A 25,408-nucleotide genomic window follows, 5' to 3' on the forward strand; every position below is an offset into this window, starting at 1 on the left:
AATAACCATCAACTCCTGGGTCTCTTATCCATTTGTCTCAAGTATCTGTTCTGTTTCTTTAGCCACAAGGCGAAATTCTCATTTTAGTAACGCAAATAAATAACCTCTTTGACCCACTTTGGATGCCTTAGAATTGGTGCAGATTTCAAAACAATTTGATTTAAATTTGATCTACCAGTGTCATTGAAGAGCTTTGCCGGGTGATGTCAGTCAAATTTGAGGGTACAGAAGATACTGTATACAGTGAATCTGTCCACTCCCCTATTGCTTCACTTTTAATTTTGATCCCGTGAAAACTGTGAATGGTCCCCACAAATTAAAAATAGGCCCCTCCAAATGATTGCTTGTAGCTTTACTCATCAAAATTGTGACATTATAGATTGGATTATCAGAAAATGATTCAGTGAAAATAGGCTACAAGCTCACAACACATGTTGTTAGAAAAGAAACAACCCAAACTTCATGCGAAGGGACAAATAAGCAAGGAAGGAGTGATTAACAAAAATGTAAAGCCTGTGTAGAAGTATAAAATCATATTATTATTACTGTTACACTCAATTTTGCTTCTCTCTATAATTCTCCCCTCAGTGCGGGCGGGTGGGCGGGTGGGAGGGTAAATCTGTGTTGTCCTTATTTTATGTTTTGTACTGTTCCTTTTGTATCTTTGCATGTCCTGTATTTTAAGTATAAGTAGTATAAAATCCAATTTGTCTGAAAAATCTTTTCAGACAAATTATTATCCTATATTCTATTAAAAATCACACCCGTGTGAAGTGAGGGGCGCTCTTATGATCATACATCATCTCATTCTGGCCAATCACAATTTGCGTCCTGACTTTTGTCTTCAATGTTTGTGTTTACACACATTTGTCTTCAATGTTTGTGTTTACACAAACCCTCAAAGCTGGACATAGGAGGGGCTAGCTGCCCCTCTAAAAGGTATAGTCTATTGTCCATCATTCATTCATTCTGCACTGTCCTCGAGCACTGCATTTATGTGCCGCGTACCGGTCAACCCTCCAGTTTTCCCCAGGATTCTTCCATATTTGATCCTTCTTTCCCGCTGTCCTCCGGTTTAAACATCCCCTGAAATAAATGAAGCAGATAGCACCCTGCCCCTAGCCTCGCGTAGCCAGCCTTCATCTGCCTTTGCAATACATATTGCCCCAGTACAGATTAAGTCTGTCCCCTCTCAATTGTGGGAGGACTTCACGGGCGAAATGGTGACGGCCAACCAGATTAATCTGGAACCAGGCTATAATCAACCAGGGCCCAGTATTAAAATATAGGGTGTGACATTGCAGGAAACTCGAACACTGAGAGGGACGAGACTAATATCCACGCAGTGATATTAGTATCGCTACGCGAGGCTACCCTTCCCCCCTGCCATTCCAAATCACAATGTTGACAGATGTCTTTGTGCTTCCAAAACAGCCTCTGTAAACTAGTGTGTTGCCACACAGTAGTAAAGTATTTGAACTCTTCACTGGATAAGATCAGTAGCCAGTGCATACTGATACAGTATGAAGCCGGTTTGCCAATTTAGACCCCTGTTCACTTTTTAGAGACATGAAAAATGACTCTCTTTCACCTTCAACACCTTTGGATATTTCCCTATTAGGGTTCAAAGTTCATACCTCACCTGTTCATATGGCAATGAGGAAAACACTTCATGGCTCTTTTGTTGGAGCTGCAGCTCAATCAAGAGAGCGACATCAAGGTCATACACACAATAAATCTTTGTTTACACACCCCTTAAAAAGGACTTTGTTTCTTTGATACATTCATTGTCCTCAGCTGCAAGTAAAACTGGCCCAGCATACCAAAACAAAGCCAAAAACAAAAAAGCTTCTTACAAAAGCAGGTTGCTAGCATAGTCAAAGGCTGATTCAGCACAATTTTAAGTGTTCAAAATAAATATTCAGTAATGTTTCCTCTTTTACGTCCTGCATTACTGAAAAGCCCCATTTCAGTCCAACTGAAAACATCACATTTCAGTAGAAATAAAAGAGAATCATGTGATCCATCTCCTCCATTATAGTTTTTGAACATAATTCCAGTTCCACATAATTGTATTCATTATTTTTCCCCCAGTCAAATGCTCGGTGAGTCTCACTCTCTTGCATATTCCATATACCATAGAGACAGCTGTGCACAAATGTATTGTCTGTGAAAGTGTCCAGTGTGAAATGTTCCCGCTGTGTTTTTCTCTTAGATGCATTGACGTTCTTTTGCAGATGGCTATCCCATTTCGCTCTTGGAGGAATTGCTCTTATTTGATGTAGTTGCTTCCCTCACAATCTTTTAAATGGTGTTCCTATGATTGAGACCAAATCTCATCCTGCGAGTCTGTGTCATCCAATTCAAAATTCCCTTTGGCACGCCTCGAACCCTTACGACTGACCTTGGATTGAGATGAGTCTTCATTGATATCATTCAGTGGAACATAGCAGTAGTCCCGCTGTTGGGTGTGGCGCACAACCAGCGAGCCCCGACACTCCCGAACAAGGTGAGCTACCATGCTAGCCAGCAACAGCAAGGCCAAGGACACAGTTATTATTAGCCATGTCCTGCTGAGGAGGCGAAGGAGAGAAACACAATATATAATGAACATGTAGTTAATTATATTTAGTCAAGGGAAGCAAAAAAAAAACCAACAAGAGTGTGCCTGGTTATTGTCTACCTTAGAGAAACCGTTTTGTATAGAATATGATGAATCATGTGCATATTTAACTGTGATAGGTATGTTTATAGATAACAATGTGCCCAACAGACGTGTCCCATCAAAGTGCCCTTGAGCAAGACAATGTACCCCTGTCTGCTTAGTTAAAGCATATCACTTGGCTTCAGAAACCACAGAAAAATGACTAAAAGGACAAAGTTGAGAGGAAATTATGGTAAAACAAGAATCACTCTCAGTCATAACTGCCAGGTGCAACAAGCTCTTGTATCACCCGTTTTGTTCATTTCCGACATTCTTTTGTTGGTTCACACAGTGTTTTGTTATGGTTGTCCTCTAGTTCCAGTTAGCTCATAACATTAGCTTCTGTTAGCTTCTGTTGCCACTCGCTCCGCATTGCGGCGATCAGAGTATGGGTTTTTATGCCGTCACTGGCTTAAGAGGCAGCCAATCATGACTAGGACGCTAGTATGGCCGCTAGAACTAGGAGGCAGCAAATCATGACTAGGCGTCAGTAAAGTCGCCACGAAAGTCGTCTTTACGGTCATCAATAGTGACGACCGTAAAGACAAATTTAGTCCAGGAGCTTTTCAAGCACCTGGCAAAAAACTGTACTCCCCCATCTCTGACCAGACAGCCCTTCACAAAGGGCTGGTCCAGAAACCATAGCAACACCCAACAATCCCTAACTTGCATGTGAAAGGTAAGGGGGCCGGCTAATGAATGCACCGTGTTTGCAGAATCTCCAGCTTTGTTTACATGTAAAGGAGATTCTGAGATTGTTGCCAAATCTGCCTGGAGTACCAGGTGTTCTTTTCCAGACATTAATTGGACCCCATTGATCACAGCAGAAGACGGTTATGTATGTTCCTAAATTGATATGATATAAACAATAATGCATTTCTCTTGTTAGACCAAATCTGAAAAATATTTAAGCCATTTAGTTTATTAGCCAGCATCCTCCAAAAAGGTTAAACCTTGCATCTCAAGGGAGTTAAGTAAATACACTTGTAAAAGAAGATTTGTTTTTACTGAAGCAGAAATGTACAAATATTTGTCTGGGGTAATTTCCCACTTTGGTAAACACCACTAACGTGACGCATTTTTGTGTGAGGGGAAAAGTCAGTTGAGTTAAAGGGAAACTGATTTCCAACTTGATTTGCCACAATATATTATTGATCTCTTCAAATAAGAACACTGGGATTTATGTTGAAACCCTAAATCCCGCCTTTCCTCCTTGCTCAAGAGACTTGACCGTTGACACTTACTCTGCCAGATAAGACTTGTCTCTGTGAGCCTGCTCCTCTTGTGTCCATGTTGTAAACATCTGCTTGCCCAGACAATAGCCCGCTGTGGAGACACAAAGGTTGAGACTGTTTACATGTACCCAATCCAAACGCAGTATACTCTAGAGTCCCAAAGTGGTATATTGATACCCTGTGCAAAACCCTGTTAATTTAAATCTGATGCATATTAAAGGCCTTGGTTCCATATGGATAAATTAACATAGAGGATTTTATATCAATTAATAACCAAATATCAGTTGAGATTGAGAACAGAAAAACGAAGCAAGTCCATATAGTACACAGACAATAATAGATGAGACAGCCAGGCTTGTGTCTAAATACATCTCTGTGGAAATGTAATAACCAGCCCTGTTATTGAGTGGCTTAAAAGATATGGCCATCTCAGTGTGGTCAATATAGCACAGGCCTGTTTGGCCCACAAGCATAGCAACGTTGTCGGTTGGAAATCTTGTATGTCCAAAATCAGGAAAGGGGAAAAAAAAACCTGTGTTCCTATGGTTCCAATGCAGTAAAATGCACACAATGTGACGGTGTTGTGAGCTTATAGATCACATATTTTTGCTACTTTTGTGGGACACTTTAGTATGACGAAGTAGGGCAAACATTTATAAAAACACAAGTTGAAATAAGGAGATATAAGGTTTCTGCCTGACAGCAATGATATTTACTAAGGGGATCTAGGTTGTTTTTTCAACTCTCTCTCCTATGCAAATAGTTCACCATTTGCAAACCACACATGCACAGTTGCACACACAGCCATAATTCCTCTGTCTCCATTTCTCTCTCTTATCTCTATCTATGAGTCTCTCATAAAGGATACATACTGTATAGTATGATAAACATACTGTAGCAAAGGGCTGCTAAATCAACCAGTGGTTCCTGTAGGTTCCTATTTAGGTCAAAAGGGCTGAGAGCTGTGCGGCTGGCACTTGTTAATGACAGACACCCAAACAAAGTTCTCTGCTTAGCTTCTTTTACAAGGGTCTAATTATAACTTGCTGATTTAGAGCTGCAGTCAGTTCATGGCAAGGGTCACTGGGCTCAACAGATACATAGCACTAGTGCTGAGTCAGATAAGAACCTGTGTGTGTGTGTGTGTGTGTGTGTGTGTGTGTGTGTGTGTGTGTGTGTGTGTGTGTCCGACATCTGTCTGAGGTTAAAGGATCATACCGCTGGTCTGGCATGTTCATTGACTACAATTCAGCGTATAATTGACATTACAGCCAACCCTTTTCCAAAGCATAGGCAGGGCTTGACATTAAGGCTTGTACTGTTGTCTGGGACAACCAATAAATCTTTCCGGACAAGTGCATTCAAAATGTACTTGTCCGGGACAACCAATAAATCTTTCCGGACAAGTGCACTAAAAATGTACTTGTCCGTTGGACAAGTGAATCTTGGTCTCACTTTTTCTGTGACACTCCTCAAGCCAACAATATTGTCTGACATTATTCTCTGGCTTTCCTAAACATGTTTTAAAATCAAATAAAGAATACCGGTATGAATTTAAAAAAAACGATACGCTATAGAGCGTCGCAGTCCCGCCCCCTACCAGGGCCCAGGAAATGATTCTCCGTTCATTTTCCTCATAGACTTTTCAGAAAGTATTTATTTAAAGACGTTTACGCCGCGGACAAAGCCAACTCTTGTCGTGACAAATCATGACAACAAACACAATTTTTTGGGCCGAACAAATAATTAGAAAGAAGAAAAAAACGGCAGGTTACAACACTTTTTTTTAAGGACTGTCTAAGAAGGACGAGACGCGAAGACCGTACAGGCAACGCCATGTTGCTCACATGGTGCTCCATGGAAGGAAAGAAACATGCGCAGTTGAGACCAGGAAGTTGGACATGACAAATCATAGATATGGCACAAATGGCCCAGCAGATGGCGTGATGCCACTGACGGGAGATATGCTTGTACATATCATGTCACGTCATTGCATTTTACCTTTTATATTAACGTTTTAACAGCAAATGGATAAGTAAGTCCCAGCATGGATCATCATACAGACAGTAATGTTGGTCGGACGACATATGTACAAGCATCTCTCCTTTCATTGGCATTAGTAATCTCAGCAAGGCAAATGGCTTCTTGGTTAGAGTGGGTGACAATGTTATCACACGTAAAGATGAAATTACCTACCTAGGTTCCATCCTGGAGGCTAATCTTTCCGGTGATAAAATGGCCACCAACGTAATCAAAAAAGTCAACCATAGAACAAGATTCCTCTACAGGATCTCCTCACTGGTCAACAAAAACACCTTGAAGACCTTAACAGGAGCCCTTGTACAGGGTTTCTTTGACTATGCATGCACCTCCTGGTACCACAGCACCTCAAAGGCCCTTAAAACCAGGCTCCAGACTTCCCAAAACAAACTGGTCAGGCTCCTACTTGATCTAGCCCCCCGAACCCACCTCACCCCTGCCCACTTCGACAGGCTGGAATGGCTTAGGGTCGACGACAGAGTACAGCATCTTGCAATGGGTCTGGTCCACAAGATTCGATACACCACCAAGATACCCATGTACCTGTCTAGATACTTCCTTAATGTTAACGAAGTCCACACCCACAACACCAGAGGGAGTGCAACGAACCATGTACAACCCAGATTCGGCACAAACAAGGGACTAAATTCTTTTCGCTCCTATGCCACCAAAATGTGGAACGCCCTACCAACTGTCATTAAGACATGCGAATCCCTTGACTCCTTCAAAACCGCTCTCAAAGGGCACCTACGGATGGCTGCAATTCGAAACTGGCCCCCGTAAAATCTGAATCCCCCCCCCCCCCGCCCCCCCCTTTTTTCCCCTCACTGTATATATTTCTTTTCCCTTTTTACCTCCTTTTTGATGAATTCTTTTTTGATGAATTCCTGTTCTGTCTATAGAAGTGTCTATTTGTACGTCTCTAAATGTTTTGATGATTTGAACATGGTGGACCCTGTTGGAAACAAGTGTAATGCTTAATTGGGTCGTCCACTCACAGTTAACAGCCTTTGTATTGAGTTTGTGCTTGAAATGTACTGTAATTCTGCAAACTGTTAATAAATTCTTCAATCAATCAATCAATCAATCACGCCATCTGCCATATCTATGATTTGTCATGTCCAACTTCCTGGTCTCAACTGCGCATGTTTCTTTCCTTCCATGGAGCACCATGTGAGCAACATGGCGTCGCCCGTACGGTCTTCGCGTCTCGTCCTTCTTAGACAGTCCTTGGGCCTGGTGTCGTCATGAAAGGGGGCGGGACTGCGACGCTCTATTCAGCAAATAGATGGCCCCGTTGAAAGTATGCATGCCAATCGATGGACTTCTGTTAACTTGTTAGCTAGCCCTAGAATGTACACATTTCGTACACATTTCATGTTTTCCAAATACACAGCTGTATCTGTCCTACGCACGGTTAACAGACTGACGTCGTCTGCATTTAAACTTGTAGCACTGCGTGTGCACTCACCCCATAATTAATTAATTAAGACTTGGAGTCATTTTGGAGACTTGTAGTTTCATATCCATTTGAAATTTCTGACAGAAAACGTGTATTTAGTCAAATATCTCCACTTTTAGTTTTCCACAAGCTGCACACGGACGGCATTCTCTCCGGTGAGGCGTGTAGAATGAGTGCAGGATTGAACATATCAAAACATCCTTTAGGAAGCACAAATGTATGGGGCACACAATTGTGAGGTGGTGTGATCAATTACCCCACAACAATCGCAACGGACCTGTCAATTGTGTGTCCCATACGTTTGTGCTTCCCAAACATCGACTGTTTCCAAAGGAAGTTTTCATAATTTCAGTCCAGCTTTTCTTTGTGGAAAAGTGGCGATATTTTGGGGTGCATATATTGGTCAGACGTACTAACAGTCCGAAATGCAACAATCTCCATTGCAGTGATGTATTGACTTGTACATTGACTTGTCTCTTGTGTTTGTACCAGGCAACCATTGGTTGTTGATGGAACAGTAATATTCCTGGGCACTGCAGAGTGTCAGTTTAGTTTATCACAGAGAGTGTAAACATGGACACTTATGGGTTAAAGTAGTCTCTCGAGACAGATTGTTGACTCCGTCAAAGGAAAAGAGGGTGCTGTTTTTCTTTTATTTGCCGATGGGTTCTCAGATTGAGGTTAAAGTAACATGTTACATTGGGATGGCTTTTTTAATACTACCGTTTTTCCCACATTTTGCACATCTCTGTATTGGTTGATGCAATGTTTGTGTTACATAAATTCATTGCAAACCCTATTGACAGAGACAGGAAATCAGGTTTTTAAACCTTGTGACACTAAACAGATCTTACGGCTGTAAGAAGAGAATACGCTTATTTTCTTTCTCTCCCCATTTAGGACAAACCGACATGATGTGGATTAGTTAAAACTTTTTATTTTTGTTTTTAATGTAATTTCATTAAGAGAGACACTTGAGTGTTGCATCGCCTCATTGTACTGCTGTGCTCCTTTTAGTTCTCTCTGGAGTATCAAATAGAAAGCAAATGTCAGAGGGGAACAGAAAGCTCACATTAGTCATGTCTGCGAGGAGTCACTCACAGTTGTTCTGCAGAATGACACCTGCATGGATGAGGGTTGGTTGGTTCTACATGAAGGAAACAAACAAGTCTCACATGCTCTATGTTTAATATCCTAACTGGTTTCAGCTATATAGTAGAAATAAGGAAGTGTGTTTGAGAGTGACATTGTGAGTAAAAAAGAAATCAGAGGAAGACGCATGCGGGAGTGATGCAAATAGCCTACATCCTGCGGCCTCATTCACACGTATCAAACGCAATCAAACAAATGTTTGGTAATTGTTTTGTTTTTTTAGGCCACCACAATGCTTTTCCAATGGGAGTCACATGGTTGACCAAACATTTGTGTTTGATTGCTGGTGGTGTTCTGCCCCTCCCCCCCGATCAAACACAAATTCCCATTGGAAAAGCATTGTGGTGGGACTCATAAAATGTCCCTGCAGGCTGGGACACATCTACAAGGGGTACAGGCTTTAGTTCCGACACACCAAAGGTTCGACAGTCATTAGACCAACAACCTACCCTAAACCCTAACCGCAAGCACAACTGTGATAATGCCAGCCGATGGTCGGAGGCTCCAAGGAGTCGACAGGTCCACAAGTATATTTCAGGCATTTTATTTACCTCCAAAAGTGTCTTTAGACAGTGCAAATACAAAAATAAATAATAACTACTGGCCAAAACAACGTTCCAATAACAAAACAAACACTTGAACAACTACAATCAAGAGACACGCAGGAACTGGTACAGGCTTTTCCCTGGCTGGCAGTTCTCCCCTGTTGTCTCTCTCTCACCTAGCCTCAGGTAATACTGAACTGCCTCCACCTGCAGCAATCCTGCTCTTAAACAGGTGGGGCAAATCATCCTCTAATCAGCAAGTGATAATTAAGTCACCACACGGCTAACTAAAGCCTACAAGTAATCTTTCACATTACTATCTACGCATATGCGCATCTGATCAAGATAATTAGTTATTTGGCAACACCTGTGTGAAATACCAACGCTTTCATATAGCCTACTTTTAGAATAAGCTTTTTCTTTTTTTTGTGGCCATCTACAGGCCAGCCATGTGTACTGCATCTTTCTATTGAAAACGAAGCAGTTTACCGGTCTCGAGTGGACGTCGTACATAATTAACATAACCGCAATGTAGACGCAGTAAAGTTTTATATCGTTCGCAAACTTAGGCGGGGAACAGCCCGCGACGTCCTCGTGTACCCGGCCCCTTAGAGGAATATACATTAAATTACGTTTCACACATTTCATTTACTATAGACAACATAATACAATGAAACTGCAACATAAAAGAACAAACACCCCTCCACCGCCACAATACTTGGCACCCTCCAATCTAGAGGAGTGCCAGCCCTGCAGAGGGGAGACAGGTGACAAATAATGCAACCTCAGTGTACAAATAAACATATTTAAACCTCTTGCAAGCATCGTGTGGAATAATAACAATGTCATTTGTACAATATATATATAGGGCACGGGCTGCACCGTGACAACAACGCTCCGCATGTCGGACCTTTTGTCAGTTTGGTGTGTCGGATAAGCGTGCACACCCCTCTAAAGGCCCACCCCTGGGTCCCGGGACCCATTACATTGAAAACCTATTTACAGTATCACTGAATGTCTAGAACTGAAATCTTCCTGAAACTCAATACACTTATATAGTGGGTGAATACTAGAATAGTGAGTCAAAGTATTCTTATGAGGTCCACCCTCCAACCAGCTCATAATAAAAACAGCTGCCTTAAAAAAGCCAACAACATTAACTACCTTTACAAGAACTAAGCAAAAAAATCACACCCATGTGAATTGAGGGGCGCTCTTATCATCGTACATCATCCATTCATTGTCAATGGGAATTTAATCTTTGTGTAGGACAAAAATAGCCGATTTGTTCGTCCACATAATGATGTAAATTCTCCATTCATTGTCAATGGGAATTTAATGTTTGTGTAAGACGAAAATCTACACTATAGCTGAATATAGGAGGGGCTAGCACCCCTCAAAAACAACAGTCTGAAACGCTTGAAACACTGTTGCATTGACAAGATCATTTCAGTTACTTTGAATGCTTGGTTTCAGTTTGCCCAGGGCACAACTGCAACATTTGCACTTCTCTAAATATGCAATAGCTTGGACCAGCAGTACAATTTCAAAGCTGCAACATGATTTGCAAACACATGTTACTTACTATAGCAAAAAGTCCCAGAAGTACCGCTTAATTTCCAAGTGGCATAGACTGCAGACTTGCAAGGAAAAGAAATCCAAGTCTTCAATTAAAGTAACGTAAACATTTTACTTAGTCTCTAGAGCAAGGCAACAGCTTGACCAACGCATATAGGTCTTCAACAGGGTCTATGTTAGTAACTATATGTCAGGCTATTGTAAAGACGGGGTAACAAAACAATATACAGCATATATCATTGCTACTAGGACAACGAGAGACAATATGGATATATTATCCATATTGTCTCTCGTTATGTTTTTCCTACTTTAATGCCCCATTTTATACTTTGTAAGCCAGTGAGCTTGTAGATGTGCGATTTTTGCTATATTCTGTAATTTATCCACAAATGTCTGGTTTTGTAATGGAATGAAAGTGTTCCTTAAATAGATCTCTATGATTTACTGCTGCAAGACACTTCCACATTTCCAGTCCTGACACAAACATATGTACACACACGGGAGGCTGAAAAGCTACAGAGAGAGGAGCGAGATTCCAGCAGAGCCCTCTCTAGTATCACCTAGGGCTTGTAAACACGTATGTCCTATATGGGAAATGCATGCAAGTGCATAAACTGGGCAGGACCTACATACATACTGTATGATCTTCAATTCTTCATAGACACAAACGTGTCTCACACACACACACACACACACACACACACACACACACACACACACACACACACACACACACACACACACACACACACACACACACACACACACACACACACACACACACACACACACACACACACACACACACACACACACACACACACACACACACACACACACACACACGGCAGAGGAAACCATGCAAACCTGCTCATCAGGAGCAATTAGGGGTTCAGCGTCCTTGAGCGTCTTGCTCAAGGACACTTCCGACTAGAACTATGGGGGAACTCCTACTACCTGAGCCACTGCCGCCCCCTCTAGGAACAAACATATACCCACATAGGACTAGACAGAGCTATGCATTGGTGCTTTTTCACAGCATGGCACTGGTTCGACTCAACTTCACTGGCTTTTGACCACACATACCGGTACTTGGATACAATAGTACCCCTTTAATGTAGCTAGTCGTCATAGCGATGTCCAAACCTCTGCATAGGAGACCGAGCACTAAAGAACAATGGCAACTTGCCCAACAAAAACAGTTTATGAAAACATTTCTTTAGGTGAATAATAAATTAATCAATATTTATTATTTTCATATTTACAATGGCTAGTTTAGCTTTCATGCAGTATATAGGAGTTTGACATGACACAATTCATCTAGTAAGGCTGCACGATATGGACAAAATGTCATATCTCGGTATCTATGCCAAATATTGCGATATCGATATGATATACGATATTACCGTTAAAATGTCATATTCATTTTAAGTGTTGCATTGGAAACTAAACATTATTCAAAAAACTGCATAATAACAAGTCAATATCACTCACGATATATCAACGATATATCAATAAATTGACGATATATCATGTCGCGATACCGTTGCCTTTTTGCGATACTGATATTGCACATGTTCATACTTCGATAACGATATATTGTGCAGCCTTAGACCAATCATGGAATGGAATGGAAAACCAAAAAGACAAGTAGATTCAAGTCGAGTAACCCTATTTCCATGCAGTGGAAAAGCATAAAAACCTCAAATGCAAATGAAAGATAGGAGTTGTACAGTGAGAGAGAAAGAGGAACCCAGTCTAGACGGCAACATTCAGTGATCAGTATAACTTGAGACGGTGTCCTTAGATGACACTTCGCTCTGCATGACTATTCAGACATAGTAAGAGGGAAGATACCCTAACCCAACCCTAACCATTAAACAGAATACATAGCGATATAACTAATATAGAGTTACAAAGTCCAGTGAAATAAAAGGAGCTACGTAAATATATTAGCAATCAGCTATAATGAAAGGGGAGGCTTTCACTGTTGGTTTGGATGAGGTCAGCTCAGCAGAACATAAATAGCTCACAAGAGTAATATTGTCATAACAAATGACAGCAGTAACAAGGATAACACTTACACACAACCTATCTGCCACATACAGACCAGTGCCTCTCGCAATCTAAACCACTTTCACATTGCCTACCTTTGTTTGTTAAGCAGTGGTTGGCCACAGTTGCAAGAAAAATACAACAGATTTGTGTCACCACCACACAACACACAGGATAACTGTTCAAAACAGGTAGAATGTGTCATTATCGGTGGAGTTTATGCCTAGATTTCCTCTTCATGTTGTTGTGCACAGTATGTTTTGAACCAGCTGATGGCAATGTTTACTGTAATTATGTTGTGACTGTGTGTGTGTGTGTGTGTGTGTGTGTGTGTGTGTGTGTGTGTGTGTGCGCGTGTGTGTTCATGGGAACACGTGAAGGAAATTCTTGGAAGTGTATTCTTCATTCTTCTCTGTGTGTGTGTGTGTGTGTGTGTGTGTGTGTGTGTGTGTGTGTGTGTGTGTGTGTGTGTGTGTGTTGTAAGGTACCTCTGTATATGGTATGGTTCCTTTCCCCCTGGATCAAGGCATTGCAGCTTCCTGTGACAGTGTCACATGGACATAGATCTTGACACTGGCACTCCTGGTTGCAGGACAGACCATATAACCCCACAGGGCACACTGACAGACAGAGAGATGACATAAAAATGAATGTATGGATACCATTAGTGTTTCCACTATCCACTATTCAGATTAGTATAGTATTCAAACTATGTTTTTTGAGAAATAACTCAATGTTCTTACCACACCAGGGGTATGGTATATGTAAAATATTTCAATCTAGATCCATACTAATAACAGCTTTCAAGATTCCCGGCTTATTAAAACACTAGAAATCTGAGATCAATTTTGACATGTTTAGGGTACACAATCCCACCCTAGCAGGAAGGACAATTGAGTGAGACAACGCGTTGCAACACATTGTATATCTGCTATTCACCTATTTTTCCAGAATGTTTCCCTAGGGCCAAGGGTTCATGTCATGTGATTAACTCCCTGGTAGGCTTTATAAACCAGCAGTACCAGGGGTACTAGTGTTGAAGAACCGGCCCTGCTCTAAACTTAGAGAGTTGGGAAGAACACTGACAGACAACAGGAAACGGATGACAATGTCTTCTATGAAACATGAATGCCCATAGCTATTTAGTCAGCTCAGGATTTGGGCTTTATTAAAGTGTAAGGAGGCAGACAAGGAAATTATGTAACAAAGCTTAGCATATCAGGGCTAATGTTACCCACCTGCTCATTGAAGGAGCCAGAGATTTGGCAGGAGTCTCATGTAGTCGCACGCACGCACAGTGTAACAGAAGGAAGGCAACCTTATAAGATTGAATCCTGGAGCTTAAGTCCCAAACTTCGGGGCAATGGGTGAGGTTACTTTTGAGGCTATGGTAGTGTGCACATGAGCAGATTGAGTAAACATACACCCACATACTGCTATATATGCATACATCCATGCACATAGTGGTGGCTCAACAAGTTTTTGCACACGCTATGTCCTGCTGACAATATGGATTTGAATATGTCACATGTCACGCTCTAATCTTCTTTCTTCTTCTCCTCAACATTCACCTTCTCTTCGATAGAACGATAGTCACTCAACGAAAATAACTGATTTTAGGTGAGCGACACATGTGTAATTTAGGCTTTAAAAAAGCTACAAACACTACAAAAAATAAGCTATCAAATAAATACATACATTGTTCACAGGAGTCACCATGGAAACCAGCTGTGCAAGTGCACTGTCCATGGACAGGGTCGCACAAGCCTCCGTTGGTGCAGGTGCAGGTCTGGTTGCAGCCGTCGCCATAGAAACCTGGCAGGCACTCTTCAAGAAAGAAGAAGAGAGCTAGATAAATACTGCAACAAGCTTTTTGTTTTGGTGAAAACAAAAACAAAATGCTGAGGTCAATTTCAACCTTGCTGTGACGTTTGGGATAGAGTTGAGGAAAATGCTTAAGTGCAATGGAGATTGACATTTCTACATTACTGTGTGGTTGTCGAAGTGGGGTCTGACCTCCAGGGGTTCTTAAGGGGTTCCTGGGGGTCTCCACCTAAATTAGTTTAATCACTTTAACCCTACAGTATTATAAACGATGTCAGGACGATCTACAAGCTCACAGTGCATTACGATGACACGCATTGTGAGTTTGTAGATCGACTATTTTCTCAAAACTCTTGACAAATTATGAATCATTTGGAATATTTTAACAATACAAATCTTGTATGGTATGGGGTCCATGGCACAAAATCTTTACAAATAAATATTCATTTGGGGGTCCCTGACATGAAAAGGTTTGAGAACCACTTTATACTTAGTGTAATGAAATGGAGAGTTGAGAAGTACATCAAAGAGTCACAGAGCCGACAGACTAAATACAGTGTTATGTTAGGAATGGTTTCAGCTATGTTAACTTACCCACCTTTTACCTTTAAGAGAGCTGCTATTATAGATATTCAAAGTATTGTGCAGAGGCACATTCTCCACAAATAATAGGTTCCTTATAATTGGCGCATGCTCCAAACCAGATTGTGGGAGAAAAAAAAAACTATTTTTGTTTTGTTTGTTGCCTGTGTGTGTATTTGTGTCTGTATCTGGACTGCATGTGCAGACTATACTTCTGCCTCAGTCAAGTAAGTCTGTAACTGCATGTCTGTGTTTGTGCATGTGTGACCAAGAGCAGTCTGCAGGTTACCTTGGCTGCAGTTTTGTCCCCTCCATCCAGCATCACAAATACAGCCATCTGCAACACACAGAGGACAGAGGAACAATGTCTTTCCAAACATCATGGTGCAAATAAAAGTCTGCTTTGTGAATGTGTATGTTGTTATAACATTCATGATCATCACAAATACATCCCATCATGACCAATATAAAAGTGAGCAAACATTCCGTCACTATCTTATCCAGAGCAACTTACAATCTACATTCAGAATCATACCAGTGAGCCAATCAATTTAATCAATTAGCCCTTCGCTAAATCCCACCCCAAAAAGCAATTGTCCAATGCCAATCCAAATAGTTTAGCAACTGTTGCTATATGCAGGTCAAGCTTTCCCCACCTCATAGCTGTCAATGTTATTTTGCATGGCTGTGTTGTTGAACATATACACAGCTTAACGTCGAGAAAGTTACACGACTAACCCACCCAGGTGATGGCAATAATACCAATGACCGTAGTCTTACCATTCAACATGAAAACTGCAACATGATTCTTTGATACATACACACAAAAAACCTGCTTCTCAATATTAAGTTGTTATTGGTTATTTTTGGTTAATAGTCATAATTTCCAGCACACATTGACAAGAGCTGACACCATTCCTCCACATAACACACTTACAGGCTGTACAGACACCATGGGCACCACATGCTGGTGGTTGGCACACCATAGTATCACACGTGGCACTGTGCCAGCCCTCCTGGCAAATACAGTGCCCGTCTACGCAGGTCCCGTGCCCACTGCAGTTCTCAGGCTGGCACAGGCGCTGGTGGACACACAGAATGGTCGAGACCCTCCGCGTGCAGCGCCACTTAGGATCAGTAGTACTGGGTCAAAGAAAGAAAGAAAAGTGGGTATGAATATAATAAAAAATATGATAATTTAAAGAGAATGAGGAAATTAAGAAAAGAGATTCATATTATAGAACACAAACATCTGTACAGAAATACTAATCACCATGCATGAAGTGCTTCAAAAGAACGTAAACCTAAACTGAATTGTGTGTCTTAACAATGAAATTGCTGGTAAAGTAGCCTTAGTAAAGCTGTGACATGCATGTTTTTAAAATGGACTCACCAGTGGTCAGAGGGGTAGCTAGCCAATGAGCCATTGGTCACATAGGTGGAAGACCCGCCTCCATCCAGATTTATAGCATTGACAACTCCATTCCTCTTCAAGAAGTCTGCCACCTCCCAGAGATTCATACTATATTAGTAGAGACAAAACAACCAGAGAGGTACATAAAGGCCCCGCACATTGGGAATTGGGATGTCTGGAACACAGCACACAGGAATACAAGAAAGCGCCTTTGACTGTGCTGTATACCAACACAATAAATGTGCCCCTAAGGGGTTAGCAAGTAAAAAGTGATGTTATTCATGTTAGACAGAAGGTCAATTTCTCCAGAGAAGGTCATTGGTCCGTCTGATTGCATTAGATAGAACGAGCTGACTGGCTATAATTTATTGAACTGGACCATGTCTGATATTGAGTGGGGGAAGTACGATGGGGGTGGGCGAGGACATGTCACCTTGTTGTTGCTTTGCGCAGCCAGATATTTAACACAAACACATGAATCTCTTGGGGTCTGTGAGGTCACTGTGTGTAGGCACTATGAGATCAATAGAATTGATTGGCAAGAGGGAAACTCGGAGGAAGTTAGTGTCTTAATGGCTATTGCAATTCACCCACTTGGCTGAAATGGCACTCCTGTCACTGAATTCCTACATCACTTTAATAATAATCACAATAATCAATAATAATCACAGCAATATTTTGCTCTCCCTTCTAATTAAATCTGATCTTATATATAACGTGGAAATGTGTGGGAATATATATTGATTTAATTCCGCTTATCTCCTTCCAGTTGTATTTAACTGTACATCTTTATTATTTTACTACTTATTGTAGACTGCAATTTCACAAAGGGTGTATACTACTAGGCCATTAGGCATTTTAGGAGCTGAATAATTTGAGGATTATTCATGATCCTCATGATTACTCATGACTTTGCCCTGCATTTCCAACATCTCCTATTGAGCAATGCATGTAGTGAGGTCCATTATTTTCGTAGCCAATCAATAGGTCTGCTCCATTTGCAAGCCGGCATGCAAATGCAGCGGTGCAAATGGAGTTGTGCACCAGCCAACCTGGCTGTGGTGCATCAGTCAACCTGGCTGTGGTGCATCAGCCAACCTGGCTGTGGTGCATCAGTCAACCTGGCTGTGGTGCATCAGCCAACCTGGCTGTGGTGCATCAGTCAACCTGGCTGTGGTGCATCAGCCAACCTGGCTGTGGTGCACCAGCCAACCTGGCTGTGGTGCACCAGCCAACCTGGCTGTGGTGCATCAGCCAACCTGGCTGTGGTGCACCAGCCAACCTGGCTGTGGTGCACCAGCCAACCTGGCTGTGGTGCATCAGCGAACCTGGCTGTGGTGCACCAGCCAACCTGGCTGTGGTGCATCAGCCAACCTGGCTGTGGTGCATCAGCGAACCTGGCTGTGGTGCACCAGCCAACCTGGCTGTGGTGCATCAGTCAACCTGGCTGTGGTGCATCAGTCAACCTGGCTGTGGTGCACCAGCCAACCTGGCTGTGGTGCATCAGCCAACCTGGCTGTGGTGCATCAGTCAACCTGGCTGTGGTGCATCAGCCAACCTGGCTGTGGTGCATCAGCCAACCTGGCTGTGGTGCATCAGTCAACCTGGCTGTGGTGCACCAGCCAACCTGGCTGTGGTGCACCAGCCAACCTGGCTGTGGTGCATCAGCCAACCTGGCTGTGGTGCATCAGCCAACCTGGCTGTGGTGCATCAGCCAACCTGGCTGTGGTGCACCAGCCAACCTGGCTGTGGTGCACCAGCCAACCTGGCTGTGGTGCATCAGCCAACCTGGCTGTGGTGCATCAGCCAACCTGGCTGTGGTGCATCAGCCAACCTGGCTGTGGTGCATCAGCCAACCTGGCTGTGGTGCATCAGCCAACCTGGCTGTGGCGCACCAGTCAACCTGGCTGTGGTGCATCAGCCAACCTGGCTGTGGTGCATCAGCCAACCTGGCTGTGGTGCATCAGCCAACCTGGCTGTGGTGCATCAGCCAACCTGGCTGTGGTGCATCAGTCAAGCAGAGTCTGCACATGATTTAAAAGCCATCTCAGCCTGCTGATATGCTATACAAACAAACACAACATGCTGGACTGATGTGAGCACTATGAGCATGAGGGTGGGAAAATAAAGAGTCATTAACATGATCATGTTAGGGTTGAGGACACTAGAAAGGCCATATATTCCTACACATTTTCTAAACCATTCAATATTGCTATTACAGCGGCTCACATTTTAGTTGAAAGAGTAAATACAATAAAATATAATGCACATACAGCAGCCAGCAGGTGATACCAATATTATTGTTTCTGCTTGCCATTGATATCTCACCCTCAGTAATTCATGCAATAATCAGTTGTGTTTTCACCTCCTGCCACCGGCAGGAGCTCATAGAACTTTTGTTTTTTTGGAAAGTGGTTGTAGGACAAGGTGTGCTACAACAACACTGGGTGTTGTAGCACACCGGAATAAGGAAAGAGAAGTACCACAAAAGTAAATGGAGAACAAGCAGCTACTTCCCACTACTTGTTGCAGTGTAATCTCGATTGTACTGAAGAACAAAAATAAATTGTGTGAAAACCTGCAGCAGATTAGAGAGCATTAGTGTCAATAGACATTTGTCTACTACTACAAATATAAAAAAGGCTTAAACCACTAATGGTCATGTGCGTGCTGTGATCGGCCAATAAGGCACTGTGCTTTCTTAGGGATATGTAAAAGAAAGTCCTATGGAATGTTGTGTAGTCTATATGGCTATAGGTGGTTATACGCAGCACATCTAACCATGCATATTCAATTCCCTCTGGAATTCACAGATGTTGAATGAAGAGAAGAGCTGTTAATTAAACTTACAAAATTACATACTGATGATCAAATAACTTGCCCGAACCTACATCACTCTCTCACCAGTACACAGTAGATATTTCGTGCTTACCCCCTGCGTTCTGTTTGTCCATCGATGTGGAACAGGATCAGTCTACCCTCCTTGTCATGACCCACCGCTGTCCTGGCTGATACGACATCCACAAAACGGCGGAACGAACCTGTTTAGGTAGAAATGTATGGTCAAATCAGATTTACAATTATTTACAGGTTACTTGCCAATCAATGTGCTGGTCTCCCACTGCTAATCACAATATCAAAACAACCGATTATGATTAGTTTCTCATGCAAGATATATATTCCACACAAGAAATGAAGACACAAAGCATTTTTTTAAATTGAGTACACAAAAATAAATTTCAAACAAGGATTTTGTAATGCATTTTGTGGATGTTGGCAAAGCTGGGTTGTGCTGGGTCACATATTAACTTGTTTCTGTATGTTGTGTGAGTATACCTGTCTCCTGTATCTCGCCACATTCTGCCTCTAGGCTCTGGTTGATGTACACCTGGCCGTTCCTTAGCAACCACACCACACCACTGACCAGCTGCTCAAATGGGTTGGTCTTGTCCAGAACATCCTCCTCTGACAGGTACCTGGATATACAGTACACACACACTTTAACAATTTATTTATGTCCACACAGGAAATTGCATACAAGGACATAAATAGTTCAGGTGCAGCAAAGTTACATCCACAAAATCAAGGAATGTCGCGATACAAGAATGTCATGTCACCCAGCATTCTATGGGCACAAGTAGTGTAGGCACACGCGCGCGCACACACACACACACACACACACACACACACACACACACACACACACACACACACACACACACACACAGTCCAGTTGACATGAGAACTGTGTTGTTTTTTTATAATTTTTATCCCACGATTTTGCAACCCATTTTTTCACCCAGTGTCAATTATCTAATGTAATCCTGGGCGCTACACCCCCTCTGCCAACCTGGGGGGGGGGGGGCAGCAGACTGACCTCATGCTTCCTTCTATGTATGAGGAGTCCAAGCTGCTTCTTTTCACCTGACAGGGGGGAGTTTCCCCGGCCGGACGTAGCGTGCGGAAGGAACACGTTATTCCGACCAGTTCCTTTCCCCTCCATCAGGCGCCCCGGTTGGCCAGGGGGAGGTAGTTTAGAGACCAGGATTACTGCATGTTTTTTGTGAGGGTACCTACCCTAAGGGACACGGGGAGAACATGCAAACTCCACACAGAAAGGACCTTCTAGCTGTGAGGTGACAGCACTACCGACTGTGCCACCGTGCCCCAAGATAACTGTGTTGTTGACATGCTTGTAGAAGACTATTGACAATTGGCAACAGTTGCAAAACACTGGACCCATGGAACTCTAGTTATTTTTTGCCTAAATTATTTGATGACTGCACTGCACTCTGTACAACCAAACATTCATTCAGGTGATCCGGGCAGCAGACTTTTTATCATCTCGGTTGACTCCATATTTCATCTTCTTTTGGTGAAGTCAGGTGCAAATGTCCTTACAATTGGTGAGATGGTAGGCGTTACTTTAAACAAAGAGGCAGTATGTATTTTTAAAGAGAGGTACAGTATGCCATCCTGTGATCTTTTTCTTTCTAACTGCCTGACCAGCATTAGAGTAGACCAAAAGTTGGCATGCCAATGCCATTGACCTGAAAGCGGGATTAGAGCTCATAAAACCATATAAACACAGGGAGGCAAACCATCCAGCTTTATCTTTTAACAAAACATTGAAAAGTGTGTCGGTAGCTCCACCAGACACATCCAAGGCATTCAATCAAATCATAGAAACAAGGAGAATACATGATTGTGACTGGTATATCAGTCACAATCATGGCATATGATATCAGTCCTCAATATTTATATTTCAGCCCATGAGGGCTTTAGCAAAATACTGGATTCAAACATTGTGCACAGGCGAAGACTACAGGTATACATATTCCAACACAAAGTCATATTAGATCTGCTTTCTCCTCAAGCTTCACACATGAGTTTTTTTGTGCATGCAGTCTCTTTGGTTACATTTATCTGTGTATTTTGTCTTGTTTGTTGTGTGTGTTTTTTGGTGTTGCTATTGCTATTAATGATATTATGCAAGAAGCTAACTACTACAGTAGGTGCTGTTTTTCTTGAGCTACTATTCTTGGGTAAGGTGCGGATAGTGCCTTCATTATGGTTCATTAATACCAGTAAGAAGCGACCTCGCCCTAAAGGGCTAGGTCGCGTGCACTGGCCATATATGGAGCGTGTCTTGAGTGTACAGGGTTTGATGATGTCAGATCAACATATGGAATGTCAGAACAGGTCATATATATGGAGATCTAAGGGTGACCGCGGTAGCAGTGTCTTGAGTGTACAGGGTTTGATGAGTGCACAGATAGGGCCTGTTGAGAACTCTAGTTTTCGTCGGCTGCCGGGCGTGGCTGCACAAATAACTTTGGGGTAGGCCCTTCTATAGTTTAAATGGACAGGTATCAGTCAAAAGGGAGACATCGAAGAGGAAGGGTGGATGGGGAAGGATCAACATATGGAATGTCAGAACAGGTTCTGATACTAATATTGATGACATCAGGGATCTCCATATATGTGACGTGACAAATTGAGTGATAAAAATGTAGTGTGACATGACGTGACAAAAACGCAAGGTCTCATAGTTAACAGTAACCAGCATGTGCGTACAACATATTTGTCCTAATATACAAAGACAAATTAAAACGAAAACAAAGACACGATTGTCAAGAACTGTGATTTTTTTTTCACTGTGGAAATAAACTAAACTTCAAAAGTAATCATCGTGATCTTCTACGTGATCTAATCAAAGATGTTTTTGACCAACATGTACAATGGCTAGTTTAAGCCAAACATTCTGCATTCCATCCATTCTGATTATTCCAACAAAGATCAACAATACAACTGATTGCTATGCCAGCTGAATTAGCCATTGATTTTTTTCTTTAAATTTTTTTTTCTTTAACTTTTTCAAAAAGGAATCAGTATCACAAAATTACAGAACTTCTTACCCAAACACCAAGGTACCATCTCTCCTGATTCCAAACTGGGCATTCTGCACGCCTCCACTGTTCTTCACCAGTTTGCCATTGCTCACTACATTGCCATGACACAGGCCATTCTCCGTCCTGAAGAAGCCTCCATTTTGAGCATAGAGACAGCCAGCAGCCTTGGCTGTCTGCTCCACCTCAGCTCTGTGGTTCATCCCACAGCCCCCTGGCCCACCTGGCTCCAGCACTGACACCGTCTTCAGGGGGTCATGTACCACTGTCCAGTGACCTGGAGACAGGAAGTGAAATCTCGTAAATTGAATGATCAAACCAACAGCAATCCAGAGATGGTGGTGATGACATCTCATTGCATATTATGAATAACAAAAACGGTAATATGGGACCAGTTACAAATCACATTTGGTATCTTGCAACAAAAATGCACTTGTTAAATCCCACATGTTTTCAAGTCATCACTGACCATGGACCCATCGTGGACGTGGACCAACATCTGTGACAAACGTCATGGATTCGGCCACTGGCACCCCAGTGTGGTTGCTGGCCTGCCAGCTTTCATAGGTGATGTTTCCATGGATGATGGGCTGACAGTCTCTGACGTGGCGATGAGAGTGTGAGGGTCCATGGCCATGTGCATATGGCAATAGGAGGTCATCATCCATAGACAATCTATGAACAAAGTTACAATAATCAAATCACTCATTTTAAAATGTATGACCTGGGCTTTTGTGTTTGCATTATTTTAATTAACATAAATATATATTAAATATAAATATTTAATTGTAATATTTAGCATCATCTACCGTATATTTACTTTGTAGTTGTGTTGTTATAACCCTAGCCCCAATATGTTCCTCAGTCCCTACACTCATTCTGTAGCTCCGAGATGAGGTCACATCCACGCCCTTCCCACTGCGGTTCAGAAACGGCACATGGTTTCAACCAGGAACGCTTCTTACCCTTTTCTGCACATTGAATCCAAAAAGTGAAGGGCCACTAACATGCTAAACTAATTTAAACTTAGGAGCGGCCAAGAAAATCCAAGTTTAAACGGTTAAACAAGTGTTTAAATCGGTTGTTTTGTCTGCCGCTTCCATGTTTTTCAAGGAAGTTGTGCGCGTGCGTGTGCATGTCGAGTGAACTGAAGTCAGTTGGAAATATACTTCCTACAGGGGAGGCGCTAAAGCTTTTCAACTTCCTTGAAAAACATGCTAAACAACCGATTTAAACACTTGTTTAATCGTTTAAACTTGGATTGTCTTAGCCGCTCCTAAATTTAAATTAGTTTAGCTGCTTTAGCATGTTAGGCAACCTTTACTTTTTGGATTCAATGTGCAGAAAAGGGTAAGAAGCGCTCCTGGTTGAAACCATGCGCCGTTTCTGAACCGCGGTGGGAGGGGGGGTGGATGTGACCTCATCTCGGAGCTACAGAATGAGCGTAGGGACTGAGGGAACATATTGGGGCTACTATAACCCCTGCTTATTGTGTGGCATAACTCAAATGGCATTCAAACATCTTTAAATCAAATCCACAGTGAAACTGAAAAGCAAAATGTTTTCTATGTAAATTCCTTATAATGGCATGTTTCACTTTTTACTTATCCAGTAGGCTACTTTCCAACACAAGCTTGTGTAAGTTGTAACTGTACTGTAGGTCAATGTGTCAAGTCATTGTTGCATGATGTAAGTGGATGCTTCCAAAAGGCAGAGACGCCGCCTGGAAGGAAACTTTTCAAAACATTTACTTTAAGTAACAGCTGTATGGGGCCCAGCTACAGTAAGGTGACCACAGGTGCCACTTCTACACAACTGTTATGTAATCTCAGGTCACATGACGAGCGCACCAAGAAAACCCACAAAACAGTGGTGGCTTCATTATAGGCCGTAGGAGTAAATTTAAATGGTTGTGTTAACTTGTGTATTACCCTTTCACTAATCAATATGATTTTGATTGTGTTTTTCTAATCCACACACACACTGTTGCGTGTTTCTTGGATAAATTAAAACATTTTGTTTGACTTGATACAGATTTCTTGAGCAGATCTGTCTTGTGTAAGCCTTTCAATACAAATGAGACTACCTGTCTGCCTGGTATGGAAGATTTTGCAGTCTCCTATAAAAACAATGGAAAAGCTGGAAAAGTACACAGTGGCTACTAATAAACGGCACAACACGTCCACCTTGTGGCTAAAGTACTTCATTGCAACGATATGTGTGTTCACTGTTCAGAAGAACTTTTGGCCAGACCGACTAGATCGATCCCTGGAATGGATAACTTCATAGATAACATAATGTTCACGGGGAATAATCTAATACTCACATGGCGTCATCAGAATTTCACCTACATGCATGTAAATGTTCCCGTAGCAGAGGCAGAAATAGGCAGTATGTTAGTGTAGCGCGGGTCGATTCACTTCCGTTTTTCTGAAGATACTTCAAGTAGAGTAGTAGACTATTAGAACAGCACTTTATTTGATTTGGTGCTGTGAATTTTTGATATGTTGACGCACCATTGTGCATATTAGAAATGGAGAAGTTGTGAACTTTGCAAATCACACAGTGACAGAACTATTCCTACCATGCGGCCGGGTTAACTACTTGAACTGTTAAGACACGTAACAGATAATATGAGCACCATACCCAGCGTAGCAAACTCATAATCATGAAGTTGTATTTGGTTAAGTTAGCAACTAGCTGAAACAGAAACCTTACCCGATAGTTGTGGTATCAGACAGCAACCCCCAGAGCCATAACAGCAGCCAAACACAGTGATATTTCGCTGTGATTATCGCCATATGGCGATAGTTTCATGTCCTGCCAGTCTGCTGCTGTCACCTTTTTCCACGGTCTATCACTACTGTCACGCACATTATCCAGGACACCAGTCACATGACTGCGCTGA

General features: G+C 42.2%; 1 protein-coding gene across 2 annotated transcripts; it reads right to left on the reverse strand.

The window, feature by feature from the left end:
* Nucleotides 1-1,724: 1,724 nt before the first annotated feature.
* On the reverse strand, nucleotides 1,725-25,366 carry nagpa (N-acetylglucosamine-1-phosphodiester alpha-N-acetylglucosaminidase). 2 transcript variants are annotated; one of them, XM_079503307.1, is made up of 12 exons: nucleotides 25,219-25,366; nucleotides 22,970-23,175; nucleotides 22,510-22,777; nucleotides 19,928-20,067; nucleotides 19,524-19,632; nucleotides 16,571-16,699; nucleotides 16,115-16,320; nucleotides 15,467-15,514; nucleotides 14,470-14,598; nucleotides 13,260-13,391; nucleotides 3,949-4,030; nucleotides 1,725-2,573 (listed from the first exon to the last, which is right to left on the reverse strand). In XM_079503307.1, exons 1-12 carry the CDS (start codon nucleotides 25,299-25,301, stop codon nucleotides 2,318-2,320), a joined length of 1,788 nt encoding a protein of 595 aa, XP_079359433.1. In that variant the 5' UTR covers nucleotides 25,302-25,366; the 3' UTR covers nucleotides 1,725-2,317. The 2 variants fall into 2 exon arrangements, with proteins under 2 accessions (XP_079359433.1, XP_079359432.1); XM_079503306.1 differs by having other exon boundaries at nucleotides 19,901-20,067.
* Nucleotides 25,367-25,408: the final 42 nt, after the last annotated feature.

The sequence above is a fragment of the Electrona antarctica genome (assembly GCF_951216825.1).
Source record: "Electrona antarctica genome assembly, chromosome: 6".
Classification (NCBI taxonomy): Eukaryota; Metazoa; Chordata; class Actinopteri; order Myctophiformes; family Myctophidae; genus Electrona; species Electrona antarctica.